The sequence below is a fragment of the Urocampus carinirostris genome, chromosome 15 (assembly GCF_059441175.1).
Source record: "Urocampus carinirostris isolate Australia breed hairy pipefish chromosome 15, RoL_Ucar_1.0, whole genome shotgun sequence".
NCBI classification, from domain to species: Eukaryota; Metazoa; Chordata; class Actinopteri; order Syngnathiformes; family Syngnathidae; genus Urocampus; species Urocampus carinirostris.
Genome location: NC_142363.1, coordinates 5,851,797 through 5,870,212, shown reverse-complemented (window position 1 = coordinate 5,870,212; position 18,416 = coordinate 5,851,797). Strand labels below are relative to the sequence as shown.

Sequence of the window (18,416 nt, the reverse complement as noted above, 5' to 3'; positions counted from 1 at the left end):
TAATCAAGCAAAATGTTAGAAGAAAAGTATTCTGTTCTAGAATATGGCCTGAAACATAGTACAACATACAGTTAATGGAATAGCCAATGGAACAGGCGTGTGCTGGGAGTACATATTCATAGGCACTGGGACAAAGACAGGCACGGGAACTGGCACCACAAGCGTCTTCGCTTTGTCCTCCATGGTGGAACAGTTTGATGAGGGCGGGAATGGAGCTGAATGAGAGGGAAAGCAAAAGAAAGAATTATGGCCATTTTTCTACCTATCCGAATGAGATACTTATGTCAATGGACATACAGACATTTTTATTGACTATTTTAACTGATTAAAATATTGTAGGGTGGTGGGACTTGACACATTGGGAAATTACTGCACCAGGTTTCTTGACATAAGTCACATGTCATTTTATTTTAATACTTGATAATCAGTCTTTTAGAAAAGTAATCTTTTAACTGGTGGGTCGGGACCCAAAAGTGGGTCGCTGGCCTTTGCCCTGGCGAAATAATGCTAAGAAGAAACAAGAACAGGGTGCCAGTACAGAGTAGATTGCGATAATGCACTGCTCCATTTATTCTTCCTGTTCAGTCAATTGAAGCTGTACCAATTGTGTGTAAAGACCATTTTATTGTGATTTTATTTGTTTTATTTCCCTTTTCTGTCCAAAGTAATGGGTCCCAGGAAAGTTAACAATAAAGGGAAGAAAAAGTTGTAAACAATGACAACAATGATTAAGTCGAAGAAGGAAATGATTGCGAAATACAAAACCAGTGTCGGTCATTGCAGCACTGCTTGAAAGTACAGTGAATGTTTTAAAAATGTTATATTTCTAGCCTTTGTGTCAATATATTGATCTTCATTAACTACACAATTAAGTAATTACTGTTGTTTAGGTACACAATTTCAAATATTGTGTTCAGTATGTTTAGTATGTGCCTATTTTAAAGCTGTTTAGGGGGTCACATATATGAGATGTAGGCTTATATACAAGTATAAACAGTACTTGAAGTCATTTAGGTTTTGCTGGTCATTTTGTTGTTTAAAAAAATGTTGGTATATATTCTATCTGCTTTTAACGGCACACTTCTTTCATTCAGTACATTTGAGAAGTGTATTTTTTCTTCATTTGGGTTGCAGCTTGTCATAAGGGGAAATGGTGGGTCCTCAAGTCAGACCAGTTAAGAACCACTGTTTTAGCATATGGTAACAGGGTTCCCACAGCCTAAGGCAAGTTAAATTAAAGACTTTTAAAGGCATACTTACTCCACTTTCTTGTCTTAATTAAAAGCCTCGCTGCACCATTTTGTACAAGCTGAAGGCTCTTGATTTTGGACTTTGGGAGTAGTGGTCGAATAGAAGTATTTAGTAGCTTTGAAAACGTTAAAAAAGCCAAATTAAAAGTGTTGCTAATATTTAACGTAAATTATTTACAATCTTATGGCAGTGACATTAACCATTGAAAAAGACATATATATAACAGATATAACGGGAAAACCCATGTAAATAGGACAACTTGGTAAGACATACTAAATGTGTATTTGTATGTACCTGAAGACTCTGTGGAGGGTTCGAGGAGCAGACATAAGCTCTCTTGATCCATTAAGATTGGTCGGCAAAGAACCGACTTGTTCTTCATTTGACGGCGGCATGAGGGGGGGCTTCGCATGCTATCTGTCTGAGTACTGGCCTTTGAATTTAAGTAGCATAAGAAGAACAAAAAAATTGAGACTTTACTTTGTATTCTTTCAAACTAGCACATTTTAGAAGACACAATACTTACATGATCAAGTACTTTCCCATTTACATTAGAGTTTAAAAGTCTTCCTGAAATAGAAAAGATATCAACGGCAATTTGATTTATTTATGTTAGCCATGGTATCAAAATAGTTTATTTGATACAGCAAATGTACAGCTGGATTTTAGAGGGCAATAATAGGGTTTGATCTAGAATAAATGTGTATCAAGTGCACTATTACGAGACACCATAAAATATTCTAATATGGCTGATAAGTACCCAGTTCAAACTTTAAAATAAACAAGATTAAGTTGATATGTGCTGGCCTTAATCACTTAATATTTTGTACGGTGGTACCTCTTCATACGAGCTTAATTCTTTCCACGATTGTGCCTGTAAATCAAATTCCTCATGTAATGAGTGAATTTTCCCGATATGAAATATTAAAAACATATTGGTCCATTCCCGTCCTCCTAAAAGTATTCAAGTGAACCCTACCGAGCTATAAGACACACCTTCCTAATCAATAAAAACATTCAAATAGTAAATAAACATAAAAGTACAGTTATAAGATACTAACAAAATCTATCGCAAGTTTATTATGAGCACTGTAACGGCTGTATGCACATGGTGTGGAAGAAGGGGGGTGCAAGGAGTAGTCACTGAGATCGTATACGTTTTACCCATATTTTATGCATTTTTGTCAGATAAAAGAACGTATAAAAGAAAATTGGAAAACTAAAAAAGATATATATATATATATATATATATATATATATATATATATATATATAAACCTTTCGGCTCTAATCCAGATAATCTCGGTCACTGGTAGCAGACAACAACGTCATCGTATACGGTATTCTACATAGCATGCCTTGCTGCGAGTAAATAGTTGGCACATTGTGTTTGTAAAGTTTATTATTGCTAAACAAGGGAAATTGCAACCATTATTACAGGGAGCAATTGGCGGAGGTTGACAGGTATGAGATCGAAAGACTGTCGATACGTATACCTACTGTACGCTTGAAATGAAATGATCTGCATTTATATAGCGCATGACTTCGCAAAGCGCTTTACATTGTGCTTCACATTTCCCAATAGCGGCTGTGATCTGTGCAGCCATGTAAGGCGTTAACCTGCTTATTGGGGGTAATTGGGGGTTCAATGTCTTACCCAAGGACACTTTGACATGTAACACGGACAAGCCGGGATTCGAACTGGGATCCCTTAATCCGAAAAACGATCGCACTACCTCCTGAGCTACGGCCGCCGCTTAAAATTTAAATGACTAAAACGTTAAATGAACGAACAGATTTTTTAACAGCATTTCAATTTTTCATGCTTTGCACGCGCACCTGGACGAATTTTCCTTCTTAAAGCGAGAACATTTTTTGTTGCAAATAAAACTCGAATAGCAAACTTCTCGTTTGTAGCGGTGTTTGTATAAGGAGGTACCAGTGTTTATATTTATCTACTTTAACTGATCAATCTTTTCATGGTCCATGCTAGCGCATGTATTTAATATTAAGATATGTTTTATGATATTTAAATGAAGAGTATGGCTAACAACAATGCAGGTTTGTGCCCATAAAACAGCACATATATCAACTAACCAGTCAAGGCAACATCCAATTTAGCGGTGGGTTGAGTTGCAGAGCCATTCGCTAGTGACACAACATCAGCTATCACAGGGTTAGCTTTGGGAAAGTGATGAGGCTGGGCTGGAGCTGGAACGAAAGCAAGATCAATTGTAAAATCTCAAAAGACTGTTTCGCCTAGTTACCACAGTGCCGGTTCCTCATGCAGATGCCAATTAAAGGACCCGGATGGCCTTTCCAAATTCACTTTTTGGGCGCCGAATAGGTTTAACGCAGTGTTTCTCAACTTTTTTTGGGCCATAAGCACACTCTTCATTAAAAAAATCTCGAGGCACGCTGTCCATCAAAAATTAATTCATTGTGCTAATTTTATGTTGTTTTCTTGTAAAATGGCAAGGCAGGAGGGTCCCCCAAAATTAATGTTGGCAGCTGGAGAGCCTTTTGAACCCTTTTCAAAAAAACTCCATTCTGCAGCAGACAAGCAATTCATTTGGGTCCACATTCAAATCATCTGCTGTACTGGATGTAGCATTTGTTTTTGCCAATACAGTTTTGCTGTCACTTAAACAAATGTCATCTGTTGTATGTACTGTACAATTGTTGCCTTCTGTTTATCATAAATTGTGCTTGAAAAGGAAATCAACATTACAGGGTTCATACACCTTTCTCATGGCCAAATTCAAGCACTTCTTAAAAACTTTCAAAGCCAATTGTTGTTATTTTTCAGTACCATTCAAGGAAGAAATCCGGTGTGAATCATGTATTTTGCAGATCCACAAATATATCTGCGATTTACATTTGCAATTTTTAATCTTGCGTGTGCATTTTACGAGACATAATTTTTTTTTCATTAAATTGAGAATATATTTGTGGATCTGTATAATAAGAGTGTAAATATTTACAAATCTGACCTCATATACGTGTTGGGTAAAATGACATTTTCAGTTGCAGGAAGTTCTTTCCCTTACAATTTACCACTGGGAAACACTACTTTAACTTTTTGCATGGCCCATGATAAACGGTCATAATTGATACATAAGCTTTGCAGTAACACATATTTCATTGTGCCCTGTTTAGGCGCAGCATCCACCTGTCTTCTTAGGCATCACCCGTAGGGGTTGATGACGCTTCATAGGACAATGCCATACAAACTAAATCAGCTGCTGTTAATCACGAGGGAAGAAAGGCAATGGCAAAATGAAGCCACCAGAGAGCTGTGACAGATTCCTTAATAAGCCTAGGTTCCCGCAGGATTTTTCCTTTCAGTTTTGAGACTTTTTCAAACATTTTCAAGACCACATCCAATGAAGTTAAAGACCAATCTGGCACCTATTCTGGCATACAGACGCGGGACAGCCCCACGCCTCTGACAGAGGAGACTTTAAAATCTTGCCCCTTGCCGAAAGAACACGAAAAGTTATTGCGTGACCGCTGAGGTTTAGTTTGCAAGGGTGGCCAGACCGCACTGGCATTGAGGGGGAACAGGCCCCTGACTCGCCTGCGGCCAAGCCTGGACTAAGGGTGGCCATGAGCAAGACCGCACAGGGGGTTGGGTGCGGACCAACCTGGGTGCCGAGGCACCTCGTGAGCCGGCGCAGACGAGAGGATTAGACTCAGTACAGGGGGGCGACGGAGGCCCGCACCTAACGCTGTTATCCCAGCCACGCCCTATGCCCCCGCTGTGAAGGGTTCTAGGCGTCAGCTGGGCGATCCCTTTCACTTATTCCTAGTTACAGCCTGAACCCAGGTTAAACCTACACTTTCCACTCCTAAAGTCACTTCGAGACAGACTGTACGTAAAGCTGCAACGTAATGCTGCATTTCTAGAAACGTGGAAGTCGGGATTTTATGACCGACACTTGCATTTATTCGTCAGAGACCGATAAAGCCAGAGAAAATGAAAAATACTTTTACATACGTTCCATACTTTCAGCAGTTTACCTAATACACAGTTATTAGCTGTATCTTGCAGAAATGACAGAGAAAATGAAGACATTTAAGGAGTAAACTTAAGACTTGTAAACAAATAGACCTTTTCAAGGCTTTTATTTGCGGCTATCCAATTTAGTCAAATCAAGTTTTTAAAAACCCACATGGGTCTGTAAGCAGACTTGTTGTGAAACATGGCGACAATTTTAAGCATTTACAAGAGCTTAATCCCAAAATTGGAACACTCTTCATTTCACAATATTAAAATTCAAGGACTTTTAAGGATTTTAAGCACCCATACAAACTCTGCAATAAGAACTATGCACACTAATAAACCCAAAGTTGGGAAAGAAAGTAAGTGCTATGTCAACCTGCAAAAATACTGTCCGCTTTTAACATGGTATCTGGTGACAGGTCTGCTTGGAATTCACAGCAATGGACTTGTAGGAAACGGAAAAAGTATAGAAGTGGGACTATGACTAATTTGTGGTAAACAAAAAGTAGAACCAAGCTCACATATTTATTTAGTAGCCCCTTTCTCTAAAAAATAAATATATGCAATTCCAACATTTCTTACCAGTTGGTGTCTTTGCGCTAGAACCGTTGTTAAAATTATCAGCACAATACTCCAGGAGGCAGGAAAGGTTGCAGAAATTTCGTACTGAAGCCATGAACTGCAGCTTTTCATTCAAGTAACCCTGCTTCCTACAACTGTCACACCGCCCCATCTGTACATCAGAGAGCGAGGAATATTGATTTTTAGGCAGACAGTTATCGTATTAATTAAAATGTCAAATAATAAATAAATAAATAATTCTTGTTTATATTTATGATAAATATAACGGGTTACAACTTTAAATTATTATCTGATGCCAAACTAGGGCTAACTCCTTACTTACACCATAATACAGAACAGTGTACTGCGACATGCAAAGAGGTTTGCAGAACTCTTCCAGCTTGCCCCCAAAATGACTATGCAACATCTTTTGGCTCATACTGTAACAATAACTGCATGGACGGCAGGGTGGTTCTGTGTTAAGAGATGTGATGGACGTTTTGAAGTTTTGTCTACAGTCTGAAACACAATATTTGTGATATTCATCAGTCAAACTTTATAAGGTTTGTGGAAAACATGAATTTAGACATTAATTAAGGTTTACCCTAAAGCTCAAATGCTCAAAATGAATGCAAACATGTCAATAAATAATGCTAACTCACGTTTGCTGCAAAAATAAATTTCCTTCCCATTGAAGTGGATTGTGTCAAATGGCATCCTGTTATTCTGACAAACCTCACAGGAAATCTTAATTGTGTTTTGAATTTTATACTGATCACAACATGTCATGGAGCAGAACACAGAAATCTGATCCTGTAAAATAGAAATAGACCATTATGCAACAATTACAGAATTCAAAATGAAGATGTTGTTGCTAGTGAATGTCTTACTTTGTGGCCAAAAAGCAGTGGCTTGGTAATGAACTGTTTAGTACACTGATGACAGGTCACTTTGGGGCTTTCCTTGGGTCCACTCTCTGCTGGTTTCAGAGTTTGAGCTACAGGTGTTCGGGGGTGGCTTTGTCCTGGTGCGGAAGTTGATGTCAAGCCAAGAGCTGGAGGTACCAAAGGGGGCACTGAGCTGTTACTCCCTGGGTGGCTGGGATAGGGGGCAGAAGAAGGTAAGTCCTGAGGAATGGGAGGGACTGAGCTGGCTCTAGAGGAGGGCCCGAGTCGCGGAGCATCCCTTGGAGGAGAATTTCCATTGATCAGCTCTGACCCATTATGTCCCTGTTTCTATTAAGATAGCAAAAGTTAAGAGATTAGTAAATAATTCTTGTGCATTTAACAACAAATTACAGAATCAAAATATTTTGAGGTGACTGTGCAATAAGATTACACATAAAGTTATCAAACTATCTATCTATCTACCTTGGTCATATCCCTCAAGAGGGGTGACCGACAGCAAGACACACACGTACAATAACAAAGAAAATAAAAGGGAAATAAATAGCAAAAAAAAAAAACCTACACAAAAATTTTTGGACCATGGCCTACCCAATTGCCCAAACACCCAAACAAGTTAAGACACCTCGGCACGCAAGTTGGTCAGTGGTTATCGCCATCCACTGTTAAGAAGTGGAATTGAACATTATTTTTTTTGTCGTAGCATTATTTTCCCGAGGCAAAGGCCTGTGACCCACTGAAAATGTGTCTACAACTCAAAAGTGGGTCATGACCCACCAGTTGAAAAACACTGCATTAGAAGTTTGAAAGAGGAAAGAAAGAATGGCTCCCATCCTGACTTGATTTCACACCACTAATGCGAAAGTGTAAACCGGACGAGTTGGTGGAGAAGTCAGTTCTCCAGTAGGTGGAGGGCATCACCCATGCAATCGATAATTGATTCGTCGGTGGCAGCCCAACTATAGATATTGTTATGGAATTACTGTCAAATCAAATCAATTGTAATGGAATCCTCGTATGTAAAAATACCACCTTAAGTGCTGGAGTTAAATGCTGCCCTTACTCTGAAAGTAGAAACACATTCGTAGGAGCAAAAGTTCCTTATGGTGCCATCCACCATAGCCAGGTGGTACTGTGGAATAGCTACAGTCTTGCACAGACAGCATGGGAATGAAGCCCCTGTGGCATAAACAAAAATGTTTCAAATTAATGTTAATTACATAGCTCCTTAGTATTGTGTGCCATCTTACCGGTCAGCGTGTGTTGCTGAGGGCGGCTCATTTGCACACAAACAGGTGAGCAATAAAGTTGAACTTGTCCCTTAACATCTCGCTCCATGATTGTGGTCGACACTACTGCAGACTTTTGACATCTAGGACAATCTATTACCTTTCGACAGGACTGTTTGGATAGGCAAAGTTGAAATAAAACCCTTTGCATTAAAATAATTTGTGCACAATGATTTATATTGCAAAAAGCTTACCTGTTTGTAAACACCAATGCAGGTGGGACCACAAAAGTTGAGCTTCAATTTCTCAATTGTTAGAGTATGATAAGAGTCTAAAGTTGTATTACAGTACAATCCACAGCCTTCACAGCAGTTCATGGTTAACTGTCGCATCTTGCGCCATGTTACAAAACATGCATCACTGCAAAGTTTGTGAACACGACCTTGGTGGCTGACCTCATGCTCAACCTGATGGAGACAATCAGGACAAAATCCCCCCCAAAAGATTATGAAGCATAACAATATTTAAATAGGGGGGATGAATGACATTTAGCATTACCCGGTTGGTGACTCTGCACACACTACAAGTAACAGTTTCTTCGGGGCGCTCAATGGACTTTTCCTGTGGCTTATCAATCTTCTTCTCTGGCAGTTTTTCTATTGTTTTTTCAGGGGGCTTTTCAGTTTTCTTTGTCTTTTGTCTAAATATGGACAAACAGTGCTGACCACAGAAGTGCAAGTAGGTTTTGTCATCAGCTGGGATTGTTATCATGTCCCGAGCCCGAATAATCTCTCTGTAAAAGGACAAAAAGCAAGAAAACAGTTGTGTTTGAGGTTCAGTTAACAAGCAAGGGAAAATGGGGCAACAACTCAAGCAGTAAATTACTCCCCTGCACTCCCATTGATAAACGGAATACAGTGGCAAGGCTTGAAAACATTGTGTATAAAAGGAAATTTAATATTTGTTTGACTTGGTTTTAGTGACCGTACAGTGTTGAATATATATACGAAATTAGGTTGAAACTTCATTAAACAAATAGGAAAGTGAATGTATTCGGTGGTTGTAATGTCTCATTTAATATTCCTATATTTATAGATCACTGGATAATAGATTTGTCTCTTGGCGCAGACGTTATTACACCATAAAGGGACGGTATGTATTATTTGGCCACTAGATGTCACTGTATTGTGCAGTGCAACTGAAAATGAGTGCTAAAAGCACAATGAAGAATAAAAACTCAAAAGACTCAAAGTGTCCAAAACGTACCATTATACTTCTCATTTTTTGCCCAGCCCTTTTGACGTTTTTGGGTCCCATAGCAGCAAGATAGCAGGCAATTTTCTCAGCTCCTGTTAAGTATAAACTTAACGCTCAAGATATATAAAATGCTGAATCAAAAAAATGTATATTTATATTAAAGTTCATTAGGGCTGCCTGATTTTGGGAGAAATCCTAATTGCAATTTTTCAGACCAGAAAACTGCAATAGTTTTGATACGATTTTCAATTTTAAAAGGGAAAGTGCATTTTCTGTGCTAGTTTTGTTTTTTTCGTTGGGGACTTAACCCCTGGATGCATGACCTACTAATACGCTCTTTCATGGATGGGGTCAATAATTAGTAGGGGGAAAATTAAAAATACGAATGGCATTATGTCATGCATATGTTTTATGAGGAATACTTAAAATATGACAGTAATTTTTCTTTTCTTATTTAAAGATTTTGAAGAATATTTTTAATCCCACTTATGCGTCCAAGGGTTATTACGAGTGACTTGATCTAAAATGCCTGCAAAGTGTGTGTATGATGACATCAGTCACTAGTCTTATTGGAGTCTCCAAATGGCCACTTTTGGAAAAGCCTAGACATACTTAGAAAGATGTGCACGGCGGCGCAGTGGTTAGCGCGTGTCAGTGAAAGACTAATGACTCTTCGCATCCCACTTGCAAAATGCAGACATGTCACATTAGTTAGTGCCTATGCACCAACACTGCCATCGAATGATGAAGAGAAGGATCGCTTCTACCAGGCACTCGATGACATCCTCAGTCACATCCCGAGGAATCACCACCTTATCGTGGTGGGGCACTTTGTGCGTCTCAATGACCCCTAGAGCTATGTCGGCGGGAGTCTCGTACTCCTGGCAGGGTTACCCAAGCCGAACAGGTCGAAGGGTAGAGTCCAGACTAAGAGTGATCCCAAAAGCTGGTGGCGGCACGCTTTGAGGCGGTTTCCCACAGACCTGGATCCCGGCAGCCGCCTGCAGTTGTGGGAAGATGCCGGTCGTCTAGGGTCTCCCTTGCCACTGGAACCATCTTCTCTACAATCAAGATAGTGGCGTTGGGGAAAGCGCACCCCTTACGCCACTTTAAAAACCATCATTGCGCAGGTATCTTCTTTTACCTGAGTCCCCGACCACAAAAGTCTGGCGGCGATGGAGTAACCAGTGACGGGAGCAGGTTTGAATGAGCTGGAAGCTCTTAGCTGGACCTCTGCACGTCAGCGGCACAGGGCAAGGGTCGTTAGCAGCTGGGATTGAGTGGCAGCTGTTTCCGGCAGACCCCTGTGCGTCTGAGCAGCACTATTCAGTGGCCGCACTGCTCACCCCAATTGGGGAAAGGCCTAGAAAAGGTGGCCTAAAGATTGCCCACTCAGCACAGTACCCGGACAGGAAACCGCGCCTGTCGGGACATTCCACTATGCGGTCGAAAAACAATAGCATTTAGAATTGCAGCATGGAACATAAGGACACTCCTGGATACCAGTCTGGACAGACCACAGCGCAGAACAGCACTCATTGCCAACGAGCTGAAGCGATATAATGTGGATGTGGCAGCGCTCAGCGAGACCAGACTCCTTGAGGAAGGCTCACTCAATGAAGAGGGGGAGGGTTATACATTCTTTTGGAAGGGATACCCCATGGGCGGACACCATCTTCACGGAGTTGGTTTTGCAATTAAGAACACCCTACTGCTGAAGCTCACAGAGTCACCATTGGGTGTCAGTGAAAGACTAATGACTCTTCGCATCCCACTTGCAAAATGCAGACATGTCACATTAGTTAGTGCCTATGCACCAACACTGCCATCGAATGATGAAGAAAAGGATCGCTTCTACCAGGCACTCGATGACATCCTCAGTCACATCCCGAGGAATGACAAAATCATGCTGCTTGGTGATTTCAATGCAAGAGTCGGAAAGAACTTGCAAAACTGGGATGGTGTGATTGGTGCCCATGGCATTGGAAAAGTTAATTCCAATGGCATGAGACTTCTTAGTCTGTGCGCGGAACATAACCTTACCATCACAAACACCATCTTCCAACAAAAGAACAGATATAAGGCATCCTGGATGCATCCCAGGTCCAAACACTGGCATCTGATCGACTACGCGATCGTGAGGAGGGCTGACCTGAAGGACGTGCTCATTACAAGAGCTATGCGTGGGGCAGACTGTTGGACCGACCACCGCATGATTCTGACAAAGGTCAGAATGCATGTCCGGCCCCTAGCACGTCAGGGTGGTTCAAAGAGGAAGACACTCAACTGTGCCAAACTCTCCAGTAGCGACACCCTTGACAACTTCCGTTGCTCTCTGGCTGAGAGGCTGGCAAACATTGAGCAGCTGGTCATGTCAGAGGCTGGGATGGATGAGAAGTGGACCTATATATCTACCACCCTCTTTGACACTGCAGCCCAAACCGTTGGTTTTAAAACTAAAAAACACCAGGACTGGTTTGACCAGAATGCCGGAGCGATCTCAACCCTCCTGGACAGAATGCACAAGGCACACAGAGCCACCCTGAACAACCCACAATCTCAATTCCATAAAAAGCTATGGCAAGCCCTTCGTTCCGAGGCCCAGAGAAATCTCAGAAAACTGCAAAATGAGTGGTGGATCTCAAAAGCCAATGAAATCCAGTCTCACGTTGATAGAAGCGATATGCACAGTTTCTATGACGCAGTAAAAACCATCTATGGCCCCAGACACTGCTCACTGGCACCTGTTAGATCTGCTGATGGAACATCTCTAATCAAGGATCAGGCTATGATAGTGGAGCGGTGGGCTGAGCATTTCAACACCCTGCTCAACCAGCCCACCCCAGTGGACCCAACTGTCCTTTCAGAGCTCCCTGAACATCCTACATTGCCAGACCTCGACCTCCCGCCAACTTTCAATGAAATCCTGCATGCAGTCAAAACCCTGAAAAACAATAAATCCCCTGGACCTGACAACATCCCAGCTGAACTTCTCAAGGTAGGAGGCTACCTCTGTACACGGACACTGTTTCAATATATTTCAGAGGTGTGGAGACGAGAGTGTGTCCCGCAACTGTGGAAAGATGCGAACATTGTGACCATCTTTAAGAATAAAGGAGATAAATCCATCTGCTCCAACAGTAGGGGTATCTCTTTATTGGCCACTGCTGGAAAGGTCCTTGCCAAGGTCATGCTCCGCAGACTCATCTCCAAAATATCGGAACGCGTCATCCCAGAGTCACAGTGTGGTTTTCGAAAGGACAGGGGAACAGTCGACATGATCTTTGTGACACGTCAGCTCCAAGAGAAATGCCGGGAGCAGCACAAGGACTTGTTCATCGCCTTTGTCGATCTTTCAAAGGCATTTGACACAGTGAACAGGGACCTACTGTGGCAAGTCCTGAAGAGATTTGGGTGTCCACCCAAGTTTCTCACCATTCTTGCACAGTTCCATTCAGGGATGACGGCCAGAGTGGTAGTTGGAAGACACAGCTCAGAGCCCTTTGGCGTCGAAACTGGAGTGAGGCAAGGCTGTGTGCTGGCTCCAGTTCTCTTCAACATCTTCCTCGTCTGTGTTACAACACTGCTACGTAGAAGGATGGAGGAGCAGGCTGGAGTTACCATCAACTTCAGGGCTGATGGTAACCTGTTTAACATCAGGAGGCTACGGGCAACTACCAAACTGACTTCAGAGACCATCATTGAGCTACAGTATGCTGATGACTGTGCCCTGGTTGCCCATACACCGGAGGCACTGCAAAACATTCTCTCGGCAGCTGTAACTGCATACACCAGAATGGGACTGACGATCAACACCCAGGAGACAGAGGTACTTTGTCAGTCCAGTGCTGACCTCTTACCAAACCCAATAACCCTCACAGCAGCAGGGCAACACCTGCTCATGGTGCCCACCTTCAAATATCTGGGGAGCATAGTGTCTGACACCTGCTCATTGGATGATGAGATCCAGAGCCGTCTCAAGCAAGCATCAGCATCTTTTGGTCGACTAAGGATAAGGGTCTTTCAAAACAACAACCTTAGACTCCACACCAAAATGCTGGTCTACAGAGCTGTATGCATCACGACATTACTGTATGGATGTGAGGCATGGACTATCTACAGCCGCCATCTGAAGAGCCTCGAGACCTTCCATGTAAGATGTCTTCAGAAGATCCTTGGCATCACATGGAGGGACAGAGTGCCGCACACATAGGTGTTGGAGAGGGCAGGCAGCTGCAGCATGGAATCCATTATGGCCCAACGCCAACTTAGGTGGCTGGGGCATGTTGTTCGAATGCCCAGCCACAGACTGCCACGCCGTATCCTCTATGGTCAGTTACATCTAGGCCAACGCAGTGCTGGTGGGCAGAAGAAGCGGTTCAAAGACCAAATGAAGAACATCCTGAAGAGATGTCGGATAAACCCCTCCTCACTGGAGGAACTTGCTTCCTGCAGAGACCTCTGGCGCTCCCACTGCTCACATGGAGTGGATTACATGGAGGAACAGCGCATGCAACACCGTGCAGCAAAGCGTGCAAAGAGACATGCTCGCCAGGCCACCCCTGCTCCCCCCAGCACCCCCTTCACATGCTCTGTCTGTAACCGCATCTGTGGATCCAGGATCGGACTCTTCAAACATCAGCAGACTCACAATTAAAAGAAGATGGTCATCATCGTATCGATGGACAACCCCAAGCAAGGTTAGCGCGTGTGCGGCACAGTTCTGAGGTCTTGGGAACCTCCTGTGTGGGTTCAATTCCAGCAACCGGACTTCCTGTGCGGAGTTTGTATGTTCCCCCCGTGCTTGCGTGGGTTTTCCTCCGGGCATTCCGGTTTCCTCCCACATTCCAAAGACATGCATTTCAGGTGGATTGTGCGGTTCAAATTGTCCCTAGGAGTGAATAAGCGAGCAAGTTGTATGTCCCTGTGTGCCCTGCGATTGGCTGGCAACCAGTTCAGGGTGTCCCCTGCCCACTGCCCGATGATTGCTGGGATGGGCTCCAGCACCCCCCGACCCTACTGAGGATAAGCAGTGAAGCTAATGAGATGAGATGAGATGAGACAACGATGCGGTTATTACAAAATAAAATATGGTCATCAACATGATGTACCTGTTGCATAGAGAACATAAATGTTTTTTGTTTGTTGTGGGCAAATGTCCTGTCAAACAAATAGTGGAGCAGAAGAGCTGTGTTGAACCTTTTCTTTGGAATGCTGTTTGGCCTTTCAGCAGAACCTAAAACAATTAAAAAATAAATAAAATAAATAAAAACACGTTCTTAGAAGTTGCTTTTCTATATTTTGCCTTTTACTTATATGAGCAGCAATAGCTAGGATTGTAAAGTACCTTAAAGCAGCCACTGCAGCGAACACTACCGGGAATGGTTGGCACAGGGGGCCGAAGGGGTAATGCAGACAAGGAGGGAAGTGAAGTCTGAATTTGAGCTGGTGGTCTGAGTGAAATGGGAGTCATAGCTTGGAGCACAGCACCTCGACCCGGGATGAAAATGGTTGTTTGTTGGGGAGGAGGTGCTGTCACTTGAGGGGCTGGAGCTATTAGAGCTGGAGCTGGAAAAAAGTGCAAGGGGGATTTAATTACCTACTTTACGTACTGTTTATGAGGTTAAACGGGTGAAATGCATTTACTCACCCACGGGGGGCACAAGTGTGTTTGCACCGCCAACAGAGTAAACAGAGCTAATTCTGAGCTCTTCCTGGAAAACAAAAGCATAATTCAAAGGTGTAATTTGTTAGAAGTAAATGGGTACCGATGCGTTACAAATGTATCCGGCCACTTGTCATTGAACCTTATAAAAGACTGCTTATAATCATTCTTTAATGGCAATTTTCTAGATTTGACCGCATTCTCCAAAAAATTTGTCAATATGTGACAAATTTGAAATTACATTAATCCTTTAAGACCTTGACTATGAAGGAAAGAGAGGTTTTGATTACAGAATGGCAGTCTTTGTCAAGCAATCTTGCATCTCACTCAATACAAAACAAATTGGTGTAAGTGACTACCTGACAACGACGCTATGTCACATCTGCCCAAAATACGCTGATGAGTTTCAAAGTTAATGAGGCAAATTATTATAATTACCCCATTACATATAATAACAGCACCATTATTCATATGCAAATTAACAAAAATTCTAGGGACATAATGGAACTAAGTGGACCTGGCATTTAATGATGCGCAAGGACCAGACTCACCTCTTGATGATCTAGTTCTTCTTTGATCTGCTTGGTGTTGCTTGAAGGCAAAATAGCAGCATCGTATCCCTCATCAACCGGCTCATCTTTAATGGTGATATTGGGAGAACTCGGAGGGTTGCTGTTGAGACTGGGAGGAGGTTCGGAACGCTGACATACAAAAACCACAATGAAAGTTTAAACGTGTGTATCAATGTAAACACAATTTCGTAAATAGAAAACATTTGATTTGTAGCTTAAGTATCAGGTTCAGCATTATTATCAGCAGATCCTCCAAAGAAGGAGACTTGGGTACTAACAAATTTGTGATCACAAATTTCTAACATATAAGCCCATAGAACAGTAGAATTACCATTCCTACGTTATGATGATAATAAACAAAAATAGATTTCTATCAATTCAACATTACCCACCTCTGCTTGAGAACTGCCTTCTGTTTGCTCAATGCGGCTCATGATTCCTGCATCTGAGGATAGGATTCAAATTATTTGCATTTTTAAAGTTACAAGAACATCCTTGTGTGACTTTTCACCCTTGATCAACCAACTCAAAAAGTGTGTTGTGCGACATACGAACATGAATTTTAGTCACTTGACAAGGATGTTTATCAGACAATGGCTCAATCGCTGACAGACAAACTTCAAACCAAAATCAAGTGATATTTTTTAAACCATCGCAAAACGTACATTATTGATTACTGATTTTTTTATAGTTGTTAGAAGTTATACAACACTGTGAAAACAATGTAACAGTATTCAAGGAAACAGTTATATAGCCAATTGTGTTTTTTGAAATTCTTTTTTCAATATTTCTCCTAAACTGGTCTCCATTTTCTCCTGTAATCGTTAATGGTCGTTATCCCAAACTTTTGTAAAAGGTTCCAAAGACATATCCCATAAATATTTTAAAATACGATCATGTTCCAATAAAAACTATTAGTAAATAAAATCATTTAGTCTGCCATTGAAAACCGTATTAGTTCTTGTACAAGGCACACTCATGTATAACGTGGATTCGGCCCTCTCACCGCTGTGACCTGGCCTTGTTTCCCATTGTACTCAACGTTTTGCAATTGTGGTCAGTGATTTTTTTTCTGACTGTTCACTTATTGCACTAATACCGTACTATACTACAGTAACCTCATTTACAACACAAACCCAATCGTTGAGTTCTTTTTATATAACAAAAAAGTGTGTTAAACACTACAGGGAGTGCAGAATTATTAGGCAAATGAGTATTTTGACCACATCATCCTCTTTATGCATGTTGTCTTACTCCAAGCTGTATAGGCTCGAAAGCCTACTACCAATTAAGCATATCAGGCGATGTGCATCTCTGTAATGAGAAGGGGTGTGGTCTAATGACATCAACACCCTATATCAGGTGTGCATAATTATTAGGCAACTTCCTTTCCTTTGGCAAAATGGGTCATAAGAGGGACTTGACAGGCTCTGAAAAGTCAAAAATAGTGAGATATCTTGCAGAGGGATGCAGCACTCTTAAAATTGCCAAGCTTCTGAAGCGTGATCATCGAACAATCAAGCGTTACATTCAAAATAGTCAACAGGGTCGCAAGAAGCGTGTAGAAAAACCAAGGGGCAAAATAACTGCCCGTGAACTGAGAAAAGTCAAGCGTACAACTGCCAAGATGCCACTTGCCACCAGTTTTGCCATATTTCAGAGCTGCAACATCACTGTAGTGCCCAAAAGCACAAGGTGTGCAATACTCAGAGACATGGCCAAGGTAAGAAAGGCTGAAAAACGACCACCACTGAACAAGACACACAAGCTGAAACGTCAAGACTGGGCCAAGAAAAATCTCAAGACGGATTTTTCTAAGGTTTTATGGACTGATGAAATGAGAGTGAGTCTTGATGGGCCAGATGGATGGGCCCGTGGCTGGATCGGTAAAGGGCAGAGAGCTCCAGTCTGCCTCAGACGCCAGCAAGGTGGAGGTGGGGTACTGGTATGGGCTGGTATCATCAAAGATGAGCTTGTGGGGCCTTTTCGGGTTGAGGATGGACTCAAGCTCAACTCCCAGTCCTACTGCCAGTTTCTGGAAGACACCTTCTTCAAGCAGTGGTACAGGAAGAAGTCCGCATCCTTCAAGAAAAACATGATTTTCATGCAGGACAACGCTCCATCACACGCATCCAAGTACTCCACAGCGTGGCTGGCAAGAAAGGGTCTAAAAGAAGAAAAACTAATGACATGGCCTCCTTGTTCACCTGATCTGAACCCCATAGAGAACCTGTGGTCCCTCATCAAATGTGAGATTTACAAGGAGGGAAAACAGTACACCTCTCTGAACAGTGTCTGGGAGGCTGTGGTTGCTGCTGCACGCAATGTTGATCGTGAACAGATCAAAGCACTGACAGAATCCATGGATGGCAGGCTTTTGAGTGTCCTTGCAAAGAAAGGTGGCTATATTGGTCACTGATTTGTTTTTGTTTTGTTTTTGAATGTCAGAAATGTATATTTGTGAATGCTGAGCTGTTATATTGGTTTCCCTGATGAAAATAAATAATTGAAATGGGTATACATTTGTTTTTTGTTAAGTTGCCTAATAATTATGCACAGTAATAGTCACCTGCACACACAGATATCCTCCTAAAATAGCTAAAACTAAAAAAGCCCCACTCCAACTTCCAAAATATTCAGCTTTGATATTAATGAGACTTTTGGGTTCATTAAGAACATGGTTGTTGTTCAATAATAAAATTAATCCTCAAAAATACAACTTGCCTAATAATTCTGCACTCCCTGTATAAAATACGTTATATGATGAGGGGAAAACACATATAAAACTTTGAAAAGGCAATAACAATTTCTACTAGACCAAAGTATTTAATAAGTCCTTAACAGGATAGAGCAAGGATCACCAACACTGGTCCTGCTGGGAACCAATCCATTATGTTTTAACTGTCATAGGTTTCCTTAAGGACTGAAGATTATGACTCCTGACAGATTTTTTAAAGATTTGATTGGTGC

The 18,416-nt window shown here is 41.9% G+C and overlaps 1 protein-coding gene and 1 long non-coding RNA gene across 4 annotated transcripts in view; one reads left to right on the top strand and one right to left on the bottom strand.

Moving 5' to 3' along the window:
- Positions 1-6,514, top strand: part of LOC148351397 (uncharacterized) — a 29,831-nt gene extending 23,317 nt beyond the window's left edge. Inside the window, exon 4 of the long non-coding RNA XR_015852900.1 lies at positions 4,411-6,514. This is a non-coding gene — a long non-coding RNA (uncharacterized LOC148351397). The remainder of the gene's footprint in view (positions 1-4,410) is intronic.
- Positions 1-18,416, bottom strand: part of LOC148351396 (zinc finger MYM-type protein 4-like) — a 79,136-nt gene that overhangs the window by 39,937 nt on the left and 20,783 nt on the right. For all 3 annotated transcript variants that reach the window (XM_088354770.1, XM_088354772.1, XM_088354771.1), the window contains exons 3-19: positions 15,839-15,891; positions 15,426-15,575; positions 14,860-14,923; positions 14,557-14,777; positions 14,321-14,445; positions 8,511-8,745; positions 8,207-8,419; positions 7,974-8,124; positions 7,787-7,902; positions 6,709-7,053; positions 6,481-6,631; positions 6,162-6,337; positions 5,840-5,990; positions 3,349-3,462; positions 1,778-1,821; positions 1,546-1,684; positions 70-215 (exon numbers count right to left, since the gene is read on the bottom strand). In XM_088354770.1, coding sequence (XP_088210896.1) covers positions 70-215; positions 1,546-1,684; positions 1,778-1,821; positions 3,349-3,462; positions 5,840-5,990; positions 6,162-6,337; positions 6,481-6,631; positions 6,709-7,053; positions 7,787-7,902; positions 7,974-8,124; positions 8,207-8,419; positions 8,511-8,745; positions 14,321-14,445; positions 14,557-14,777; positions 14,860-14,923; positions 15,426-15,575; positions 15,839-15,891 — 2,594 coding nt within the window. The remainder of the gene's footprint in view (positions 1-69; positions 216-1,545; positions 1,685-1,777; positions 1,822-3,348; positions 3,463-5,839; positions 5,991-6,161; positions 6,338-6,480; positions 6,632-6,708; positions 7,054-7,786; positions 7,903-7,973; positions 8,125-8,206; positions 8,420-8,510; positions 8,746-14,320; positions 14,446-14,556; positions 14,778-14,859; positions 14,924-15,425; positions 15,576-15,838; positions 15,892-18,416) is intronic.